General features: G+C 33.3%; 1 protein-coding gene across 1 annotated transcript in view; it reads right to left on the reverse strand.

Moving 5' to 3' along the window:
- Nucleotides 1–12,445, reverse strand: part of EEA1 (early endosome antigen 1) — a 132,689-nt gene that overhangs the window by 70,075 nt on the left and 50,169 nt on the right. Inside the window, exons 6-10 of the mRNA XM_049782801.1 lie at nt 11,913–11,952; nt 10,121–10,234; nt 8,405–8,526; nt 7,423–7,578; nt 2,273–2,389 (exon numbers count right to left, since the gene is read on the reverse strand). Of these exons, the coding sequence (XP_049638758.1) occupies nt 2,273–2,389; nt 7,423–7,578; nt 8,405–8,526; nt 10,121–10,234; nt 11,913–11,952 (549 nt within the window). The remainder of the gene's footprint in view (nt 1–2,272; nt 2,390–7,422; nt 7,579–8,404; nt 8,527–10,120; nt 10,235–11,912; nt 11,953–12,445) is intronic.

The raw sequence follows: 12,445 nt of genomic DNA on the forward strand, positions 1-12,445 counted from the left end.
TAGTATATGTACTATAGATAACCCTAAAATCCAGTTTTTTAGGAAAGAGTAACCCTATACTACCCGATAGATAGATGATAGATAGATAGATAGATAGATAGATAGATAGATAGATAGATAGATAGATAGATAGATAGATAGATAGATAGATAGAGGGTTACTCATCCCTAAAAAAAACTAGATACATTCTTCTCCAATGCACATGATGGGTCATTCTCCAAGAAAACCCATGCTGGCCCATAAAATATACCTTCATAATATCAAAAGAAAAGAATTTGTTGCTCCTATCTTTTCAGACCATAAAGCACTGAAAATAGAAGCAAATTACAAACAGATATGGAGAAATAATTTTAAAACCTGGAAATAAAACAGTTCACTGCTGAACAACCAGTGGCTCAAAGATGAAGTCCAAGAGAAAATCAAAAGATTCCTGGAAACAAATGACCATGAAAAAATCAATTATCAGAATCTGTGAGACGCAGCAAAAGTGGTACTAAGAGGAAAATTTCTAGCTTTACAAGCATTCATCAGAAAGGAAGAAAAGGCCTATATAAATAACTCAATGACACAGCTAAGGATATTGGATAATGACCAACAAAATGAGCCAAAAGTAAACAAGCCAAAGGAAATAATAAGTGCCTATGCAAATGACAACTGACACGCACACACACACACACATCTTTATTTTTTTAGTGTATCTCTCATCTCTAAAGAAAAAAAAGGGAGCATACTAAACCTTCAGCTATTGTATTAACAACTTTATTGGTGATATAATAATTTTCACAAATATAACTGCTAATGAACTCTCTCCCCCTTCTTTTTCCATTTTTTAAATTCCCTATTCTCTTTCTATTTCATAACTTTGCTTTCTGTCATTCTGAAACAAATTATGATTGGTGATACATTTTCTTTAAATAAATAAATTAAAAACAAAAACAAAAAACAAAGAGCAAAAATTAACAAACTGGAAACTAAAAAGGAACTCAAAAGATAAATGAAAGCAAGAGCTGGTTCTTTGATAAACAATTAGCAAGACTAACAAAGAAAGGGAGAGAGAGAAACTTAGTAAGTCAAATGAGAAATAAAAAGGGAGAGGTCACTACAGACATTACAGAAATTCAAAGGGTAATCAAAGAGTACTTTGAGAATCTCTAAGGCACAGAACAAGAGAACATAGAAGAAATGGATAAAAAATTTGGACTCCTACAACCTTCCAAATTTGAACCAAGAACCAAGATGATTTGAAATATCTGGACAGACTTATCAATATTGAGAAAAGGTTTTCCAAAAACAAAAGCCCAGGTCCAGATGTACTCACTACAGAATTATTTCAAACCTTTACAGAAAATTTACTACCAATCCTCTTTAAGCTCTTCTAGGAAATTGAAGAAACAGAAATACTCACATACAGTTTATATGAAGCCAACATCTCTGATATCCAAAGTAGACAGACAGCACGAGAGAGAGAGAGAGAGAGAGAGAGAGAGAGAGAGAGAGAGAGAGGGAGGGAGGGAGGGAGGGAGGGAGGGAGGGAGGGAAGGAGGGAGAGAGAGAGATCCATATCCTTGATAAACACAAAAGCAAAGATCCTCAACAAAATACTAGCAAACAGAATCCAGCAACTCAACAAGTAGCTTATAAACCATGACCAAGCAGGATTCATTCCAGGAATGCAAAGACTACAGAGAAAGCATTTGACAAGGTCCAAACCCATTCATGGTAAAAAAAAAAAATCTCAATAAGGGGCCAGAGTGGTGGCACAACTGGTAGGGTGCTTGCTTTGCACATGGCTAACCTAGGATGGACCGTTGTTATTTGATCCCCCCGCATCCCATATGGTCCCTCAAGCCATGAGCGATCTCTGAGCACATAGCTGGGAGTAACCCCTGAGTGTCACCGGGTATGCCCCCCCCCCCAAAAAAAATCTCTCAATAAGATGGGAGACATTGATGAAGATGAAAGGAAGGTTTAACTGGTGAATTATGATATACATTGTATGACTTAAAACCAACAATGAACAATTTTGTAACCATGGTGCTTATATAAAGCAATTTAAAAAGGACAATTACCAAGTCCACGTACCATGTAAAAAAAAAAGTGTGTGTGTGTGTGTGTGTGTGTGTGTATATATATATATATATAAAGTTTTACTCTACTATGCCAACATATTAATATACATAAAATTAAAATATAAGACATATAAAATAACTAATAACTAGCTATTTATGTATATATGTGTGTGTATATATATAATAGCTTTAAAAATTCTTACCTGATTCTTTTGTGTTAATTCATTTATTGAACTTTTAAGCTTTTGCAGTTCCTGCACATACACAGCAACTTCTTGAGGACCTTTGGCAAGCTCACTCCTTAGCTGGCTTATTGTGGCCTAAAAAAGTAAAATTATAACAAACTAAAATTAAAAAATTAAAGCATCCAAAGGTTTTAAGATAATATATTTTGTTCATTATTGCTAAAATAAACATAATCCTTAGAAGTTTCAACTTGGCTCTTTATTCTAATGGAATAATAATCAATAATAATAATCCTAATGGAATCCCACATCATTTTGGCTAAAAATACTAAATTTATAAAAGACGCACTTCATTTATTTACTATTACGTGAAGCAAAAGGCTGACTTATTTGTGTCTATAATGCATGTAACTGTAAACTTTGTGTGCAGTTATTGAAGGGCCCCACTTTAATCCTCCAGAATTTTAGGAGCATATTCAGCTTATGACTGCAGTTACCCTCTATTTCTAAAAAGCCAGAAATAGTTCCTAAGTACTACCAACTATGTCTAAAAATAACAAAACAAAAAATGAAAACTGAATAACATCAAATCCAAACATGCAACACAAAATTTGACTATGGTGAATCACATATAAGTGAAACTTAATTTTTAAGTTCCTTCCAAAAAATTATGAAAATTTTAATTAAACTGGAACTTAGCAAATGGCCAGGAGGAATAAGCTCTAATCACAACCAGAAGTTTAAAAAAAATAGAAAAGAAAGAAAAATAAAAACAAGTTTTGTACTAAATTCCTAAAGATCAAAACTGCATTTACTTCACTCTTTTCACACAATCTTCTCTAAAAAGTTGTGCTAATCATTCCATTTAAATATTCATTTAAAGATGGTGGGAAATTTGTTTGAACAAAAGCAAGATAAACCTCTCTTTGAAGTTCTTATTGTCTTATACAAAAGAAATGCCATAGGTCAATAAAGATAGTATAAGTATTGACATTATTTAAAGCTTTCTAAAACTACATTACCTCAAGTTTAAGCATCTCCATAAGAAAGCAGAAAAAAAAATGATGGATGAAAGGTGGAAGACAAACTGACAAAAATACACAGTTAACACATGATAAAAATGTCCAAACATGTTGACAAATCTGGCTTCTCACATTAACATATTTACCCAAAATAATAAAATATTCTTTTAATAACTATGCAAGAGAATACTTACGCCATATCTTTACAAATATTTCAGTTCCTAAAACCAAAGTCAAATGTATTTTTTTTCAAATACAAATAAACTAATTTCCATTAAGGGCTATACCAAATAGTACAAATTTGCTGCTTTTGATAACGTAGATATTTTTGAAATAATACCTATGACAAACTTCTAGGCCTCAATTTCTAATCTATATATTGTTTTTAATGTCAAATGCTTTAGAATAATTTTATTTTCTACTTTCTAAAATATCTACATGCAAAATATCCAAACTTATATTCAATGAAAGCAATTAACAAAGGGCATATAATGTGTATAATGAAGATAATTTAACTTTAGCCCCAACTAGAAATACCAATCCACAATAATTATCAAAATCATAGTTTCTTTAATTTCTTATCATTTTATTCCTAAGGGCAATATTTAAATTCAATGAAACAGCAACATATTTCTAGTAAATAGTTAAAAATGCTATAACTCATGAGCACATTTAATAATTTAATTGAATTATTAACACAACATATATCAAATCTTTGAAGTGTAAGCAGAAGAAAAGATAAAAATTAATGAGATAAAATAGTAATTTTTTCACATGTACATATATAAAAAAACTCAAATATTTTATGCCATACATACTCAATATAAATTTACAATCAACAACATAGTAAATAAATATGTGGTAAAATTGAAAATTAATAACAGTATTATATCAAGATTGATAATACAAATTTAGTTAGAAGGCGATCATCAAGCCACCTAAAATTAAGATGACATGATACAGAAGAAAAAAACACAGGCACAAAATAAGACTTGTATGTAAATCCTAGTTTCTTTTGTTTGTTTGTTTGAGTTTTGGGGGGTGAGCCACACCACATCCATTTGGTGCTCAGAGGTTACTCCTGGCTATGCACTCAGAAATCGATCCTGACTTGAGGGGGATCATATGGGACACCGGAGTATCGAACTCCGGTCCGTCCTAGGCTAGCGCTTGCAAGCCTTACCTTTGGTGCAACCGCTCCAGCCCCTAAATCCTATTTTCTTGAACAAGGTTGTTTAACCTCACTGAATCCTACATTCCCTTTTTATACAGCAAAGTCAATTCCTAACTTTTCGAAAGGATTAAATGAAACAAATAAGACAGCATACTTAAAGATCTGACACAGTAGCCAAAACCTTGAGGATTCAAAATGTTAGAGTTTGTTTCCAAAGATACTATTACTCTTTACTGTTACATTAATATTTCCTAAAATTGTTCAAAATGTTTCAACAGAATGAGGCCTCAATCACTGCATATTTATTAGGTAGAGAGAAAATATTATTCTTACCTTATTAAAATTACAATATTAAGTCATCATTCAGCAAAAATACATCATATTTTAAGTTATTTCAAAACACTTGAAAAAAATAATTTTATGAAAACCTGAAATAAGCTCATATATAAATAGCCTTAGTGATAAAGGTTTTGTATATTAAGGATGATCCTATATAACACTAAAAACAACAAAAATAAAGAGAAACCACCCAAGGTGAAAAAAAACAAGTCTTCTTTTTGGGAGGTGAGGGTGGGTTCTGGGCCACTCCAGGCAATGCTCAGGGGTTACTCCTGGCTCTGCACTCAGAAATCGCTCCTGGCTCAGGGAGGTCATATGGGATGGCGGGGATTGAACCCACGTTCGTCCTCAGTCAGCCGCCTGCAAGGCAAATGCCCTACTGCTCTGCTATTACTTCGCCCCAAGAACAAGTCTGAGATATATATATATTGGCAGGCAGATTAACTCAAAATGAGTCAAGTGAACAGGAATTTTACTAGTCCCTTAACTGCATAGGAGAATAAAAACTGGCAGTCTTACCCAAAAATAGGATAACTAGAAATAACCTTTTTATCTGAAAAACTGAAATACAAGTCATGAAAAACATTTAATTACAGAGCAGCTACCATATTTTCCAGGGTATAAGACAACTTTTGAAACAAACAAACAAAAAAAATCAACCAAAATCGGGGTCGTCTTATACGCCAAGTATATCCCGAAAAATGTTTCAATATGCTGCTAAATGAAAATTGTCTGAATATTGCCACAAAACGAATTTTCCAACTTGATCCTCCAAGGCTGCTCCGACCGCCTCTCTAACTCAGCCAATCTAAGCAGGATTTTTATGCATGCAAATTATACAGTGTTCTGTACCAGAATCTACACTGTCAAAAGCCTGCTTAGATTGGCCAGAGTCAGAGAGGAAGTCTATTACAGTATAACCTTTGGACCTTTGCTTGTTGTGATTGGCTCACTATGAAAGATACAGTTGCAGCACAGGAACATTCTGTCTTATACAGCAAATATAGGCCTAAACCTATGTTTTAACTGTAAAATTAGGGAGTCATCTTATATGCCCAGTCATCTTATACATCAGAAAATACGGTAGTTAAGATCTATTATACAAAGAAGAAACTTATGATTTTAGTGGATGATTGTCCAGCAGAACACTGCCTCTCTTAAGTTCCATCAGTCTACCCAATTCCTTAAGTCAGAGTTAAATATATCTCATTCTACCCTTCCTCTGGATGACTCTTCTCTATGTGAAAATTCTCCTACTGGAAAATCTGCCCAGCATTAATTTGATTAATTTGATTATAAAATCAATCTAAAAGAACCATAGAGTAGAGTAGATGTCTTTGATTCTGACTCTCCTTGATTAAACACATGAGTTTCGTTTATTAAGTACATGGCATAGTTATTGATAAATTGATAAATTCTGAGGCGTCCCATATGGTCCCCCCAAGCCAGGGGTAATTTCTGAGCACTTAGCCAGGAGTAACCCCTGAGCATCAAACGGGTGTGGCCCGAAAAAACAAAAAAAAAAAAAAGAAAGAAAGAAAAGAAGAGAAAAGAAAAGAAAAGAAAAGAAAAGAAAAGAAAAGAAAAGAAAAGAAAAAGATGAAGTCACGAAATTTTCTTTAATAAAAAATTTGATAAATTCTATGTTACTGGGCTTTTACAAAAGCTTACTTTCAGGAAAAAATGCACCTAAGTATATTTGTGTAAAATCACAAAAATCACAAAGTCCATGTGTTCTTTACTCATAAACTCATACACCATTCTCCCTCAAATAACAGGAAAAAATAAAGCAAATGATAATGGATTATTATAATATTATACTTTAATATTATATTTTAACATTATACTTTATCAATGTGTTACTATTTCTTATTATAATTTATTTTTAAATCACCAGCTTAAAAAACACAAATGGAATATCATTAAAATAACAAGTAAATAAAAACATGAAAAATGGAGGCTTAGAACTATGATTTTTAATAATGAACTATCTTGCATAATATAGTAAAAATGGACAAAAACTATCATTCTAAATAGACATATTTATTTTATTACTTATCTTATAAATTTTTCAAATACTGATAGAATAAATGAGAGTTATAGAGGCCACATGATGGCATATCAGAGAAAAAATAAAGAATGTGAAAAAAAAATGTCAACTATCTCATGTGAGAAAGAGAATAACTCACTTTGAGCAATTCCTGAAGAAAAACAGAACTGGTACATTAAATCACAGGGGAACAAATTATCAGTAAATAAGAGTTGCTAACATGAGAAAATATACAATCTAGCATCTCACAAGAATTGTACATTATAAGGGGAGTTGTGGATGAAATGATAGAGTCAGTGATTTTTAAGACTTAAAACCAAAATTCAAAAACCAGTAAATTAAAAATAAACCTATTATGGAGCTGGAGAGATAGCCTGGAATGTCTGGAATAAGTATAATCTTAAAAATCATCTCTTGACATGGATCATTTATTAGGAATATTTTTATGCAAAAATCTCATCTAAGTGAATGGTTACTTAAGCAAAAAGAAAAAAACATTACTAGACTGTACTATTTACAAAGCTGTAACTGATCGGACACTCCAAAATTCTTTAAGCAAGCTAAGATTATCACATTTAAATACCTCTGAATTAGAATAGTTGGCTTGTAACTTTTTACACTCATCTTTGAGTTTTTCAGATTCTCTCTCACGTTCCAAGGTCATGTTGTCCATTAGCGTTTGAACTTGAACCAGTTCTTTCTTAAGCACAGCAACATCTTCTATACCTGGTCTCTGAAGCTGTAAAACACACATTTTAGTTAAAGATTACACTGAAGAGCTAAAAATGTGATTCAGTGACAAGAGATATGCTATTCTTTGTGGGGGAGTAGTATTTGTTTCTGGTTTTGTTTTGTCTGTTGGCTCACCCAGCCATGCTTAGGACTTATACCGGCTCCACCTCAGTACAGGAGGTAAGGCTTTACATGCCACTTACACTGGGAGGTAAGGCCTTGCATCCACTTACAGGGTTCTATCCCACCTGTTCCACATACAGTTCTCAAGCACCACCATTCCTCAGTGCAAAGTAAAGAATAGCTTCTAAGTATTGCCTGCTGTGGCATACCTGCAGCCCCCAAAATTAAGTACAATAAAAACTAGAATTTGGGTTTTATTTTGTTTTGGGGCCATACCTGTTGGTGCCCAGGGGTTACTCTTGGCTCTGCATGCAGGAATCACTCCTGGCAGCTTGGGAGATCATATGGGGTGCCAGAAATTAAACCCTACTTGTTGTATCTCTCTGACCCCAAAAGCTAAAATTACTATCAGAATTAACCTAAAATTATAGGGATTTATAAATATAATACACGAAAGATTCAAGACCTGAAATGCAAATATACAAATTATTAAAAAAAATAAAGAACCAACAAAAAAACCTAACATAAAATTTATTAATCCTAAAATTCCATTTCCATTTTAAAACCTATGAATATATATATATGGAGATAGAAACTGGGAATAAATTGTTTCTCCTATTCTTTGTATTCAAACTATCCCTTAAAATTATTTTAATCACAGTATGTGTTTCAACCTTTGGTACATTCAAATAAATGGTTTCTAAAATTACCAGTTCAGTCTTCAAATCTTGAATTATAGTTGCCTCTTTGCTTAATTCTTCTGTCAGATGTTTCACTTTTTGTTCAGCAGCTTCTCGTAGACTCCTTTCCTCATCATGTTTTGACTTAATATCTAATTATAATTATAAACGTATTAGTCAAATCTAGGAAAGGGCAGTTTTATAAACTCCTGCATGTTCCAGTAAATATCAATGCATCATTCTAATTTAAATACACATTCCTTAAAGAATCACAAAGACATATCCTGAAGATATACAATTCAAACAATGGTAAATTTTTTGTCTAAATAATACTACACAGCATCATAACATATATTTAATCACAAAAAATAATTTACCTAATAAATCTATTTAAAAAATAATACTTGCAGGAGTCAGAGAAATAGTATGGAGACTAAGGTGTTAATTATATTTATATGTGGCAGATTCCTGACAGGGCACATAGTCTGAACACCACCAGTAAAAATCCCTGAGAACAGAGCCAAGGGTAGTTCTTTTGTCGGTAAGAGTGATACAACCTACCTCTTCAAAATAAGAATAGCATTTCAAAGGGGTATATAGGAGCCGGAAAGATAGCATGGAGGAAGGCATTTGCCTTTCATGCAGAAGGTCATCAGTTCAAATCCGGCTTCCCTTATGGTCCGCCCTGCCTGCCAGGAGCAATATCTGAGCATGGAGCCAGGAGTTTCCCCTGAGCACTGCCGGGTGTGACCCAAAAACCACACACAAAAAAAAAAAAGGCAAATCAAAGGGGCATATAGCATTTTCAAACAAAGGGGCTAAGAAACTTGCCTTGCAAGCAGCCAACTCTAATTCAAACCCCAGCACTAAACATGGCCTCCCACACACACCAGAAGTGATCCCTGAACACAGAGCCAAGAATGATCCTTAACACTGCCAGGTATGGCCACAATATGCCCCCTTTCTTAGCCAAAAAAAAATTGGTGTCTGAGAATGTGACTCAGTAAAGTTCATACCTTACATGTATAAAGGCCTAGGTTCAATCACCAATACTATAAAAAACATGAAAAGCAATAATAACTGGCATAAAAATGGCTCAGTCTTAAAGAGCCTGCCTTGCAGATATGTGTCTGTGAGTTCAGTCTCAATATGCTACATGCAAACTTGGCAACATGGTCTTTTGTGATCCTAGGTGAACAACCAAGTAGACAGCCACTGGTAGGCACAGCAACTAACTGTGAAACCCCCACAAACAAGTGTGTGTGACTCCCAGAGAAGGGATGATACCAACAGCAACAAAGAAAAGGGAAAGAAAATTAATGCTATTGTACTTAAATTAACGTAATGTAGCACACCAAATGTTAAATTTGTGACATTTAATATCTGAAAAATATTAACCTGTTAACATATAAACATACCTATTCACCTTTCTTAAAATTCAAGAATTTTACAGAGAAACCAGCCTTATGAAGAGTGGAAGAAAGTGGTCAAAATTATTTCATACAAATTGTGTTATCATTACATTATATTAATTCCTACCAAATGCTTTATCACATTAAACTACAATGCTTACTTGTATAAAATGACAAAAAAATTAAAAAACCAATGTACTTGCATCTTGTTGGCCTTCTGATACCAAGTATTGATCCAGGGTTATTTCATACATGCAAGTCATACACTGCACTACTGAGTCACCAACTCCTCGGTCTAAAATTGATTAACAGAAAAAACTCTTATTCAATTTACCTGCAATTTCAGTGGCAAGTTGGGCTGCTTTCTGTTCAAATAAATCTTTCATTTGTTTAATATTAAAATTTTCTGTTTGGGCTTCTTCTAATTGTTGTTCCAAAGACTGCAAGTCTAAAAAGAAAATCAATTATCCAAATACAATGTTAATTACGTATGCTAAGTTACTACATAAATTATAATTACCACCAAAAGTACATTTATCTATTGCTCAACATGGATATACTATTTAAATGCAAATTGAATAGCTTTACATTTCAAGAATTAGATATAACTGATATATTTAAAGTATAAATAAGACATTATATTTATTTGTTTGGCTTTAGGGCCACACCTGGCGGCACGTGGTTATTCCTGGTTCTGTGCTTAGAAATTACTCCTGGCAGAATCAGGGCACTATATGGGATACTGGGTTGGCTGCATGCAAGGCAAACACGTAACCATGGTGCTTTTGCTCCGACCCAAGACATATTAATATATAAAACATTAGGAATATTTGGCATCACAAGTATTTTTTCATACATTCTTTATTATTTTAATTTTATATTTTTCTATATGTAGCAACTAAAAAGAATATATTCTGCTACTCTAATAAAATCTGTTTTAATACAAAATGATTTAAAAACAGCATAATAAATAAAATATCCTATTACAATATGCAGTCAACTTCTATAATAATAGATTCTAATTAAGGAAATAGTTGTCAAAGCCAGGGAAGTAGATCAACATGCTAGAGGGCAGGTTTTACATGTAAGAACCGCAGGTTCAATCCTTGGTACCTCAGCATCTCCCAAGCACCATTGGGAGAGACCCTTGAGCATTAAAGTGTAGGCCACAAGCACCACCAAGGCTATGTAGGCCAAAAAATGAAAAGAAGATAGAAATTTAAAGAGTTTCTAAATAAAAATTTAATACGCCTAGGGGGCTGAAACAATCTCCAGTTATGGTTTCCCGAGCCTACCAGGAGTAATTTCTTAGTGCAGAGCCAGGAGTAACCTCTGAGCACCACCACTGTGGCTTAAAACAAAACAAAAAGAAGGAGATGGGGGCATTGGTGGTGGGAGTGCTGCACTGGTGAAGGGGGTATTCTTTTTGTGACTGAAACCCAAGTACAGCCATGTTTGAAATCACGGTGTTTAAATAAAGATATTAAAATAAAAATAAATAAATAAATAATCTCAAAATATAATTCTGAATACTCATTGAAATTCTTCCATTGGTTAAAAAAGAATTATTTTGATAGTTACAAAGATACTAGTTTCACAATTTTACTTCAAAGGCAAAGAGTTTACCACTCTTTAATAAAATTCTCTTTCCTTAAACAACCACATTAATAAAAATATCCAAAAATACTTATGACTTTAGAGTACAACAAAGAAGTTTTTGGGTTGGTTTTTTTTTTTTTTTTTTTTTTTTGGGAGCGGGGTTTCGGGCCACACCTGTTTGATGCTCAGGGGTTACTCCTGGCTAAGCACTCAGAAATTGCCCCTGGCTTGGGGGGACCATATGGGATGCCGGGGGATCGAACCGTGGTCCTTCCTTGGCTAGCACTTGCAAGGCAGACACCTTACCTCTAGCGTCATCTCGCCGGCCCCAAACAAAGAAGTTTTTATAATTATAATGGGTTAATTCATCAAAGCATTAAAAAAATACCCTAAACCTACAAATGACTTATTGTCACAGAATCATAAAATATAACCACTAAACATAATTAGTATAATAGATATCAAGAGAAAAGGTGCATATAGATAAGAGAAATTTTTAAAAAAGCTATAAGCCTTAAGTACATTACCTGTTGATGAATCAGCCACCAATCCATCAGGTTTAGACTCCTCAGTAAAACAAGACATTTTAAAAAATGCATTAAAATAAAAATAAAACAATAATAATCAACAATGTTTACAAAAAGCTCTAAAAACATCTGTCAGGAATGTAGCAAGATGACACTGTGACCTGCTCATATTCTTCCAGATTTCTAAGGAACCACTAGGAAAACTAGTTTTAACTATAAAACTGCAGCTCACTGAATTCTGAGTATATTTTTACATATAAAATTATGCATCTTATAGTAAAGAACATATAGTAAAGAATATCACAAGTCCAGTAATAAATTAGACATTGCAACTACAGAGTTTGAAAAAATATATCAACAGGTAAGATGTAATCCAATAACATTTGAATATTTACATAAGCTAAAATAAGCTTATTTTATAATGGGTTGGTGGTATGGGATACCTCTGGGAACACTAGTGAAGGGAGGTCAACATTGGGAATAGGATTGATCCTGATATACTTTATGTCTGAAACCCAACTATGAAGAATTTT

Source organism: Suncus etruscus, chromosome 11 (genome assembly GCF_024139225.1).
Source record: "Suncus etruscus isolate mSunEtr1 chromosome 11, mSunEtr1.pri.cur, whole genome shotgun sequence".
Taxonomy (NCBI): domain Eukaryota; kingdom Metazoa; phylum Chordata; class Mammalia; order Eulipotyphla; family Soricidae; genus Suncus; species Suncus etruscus.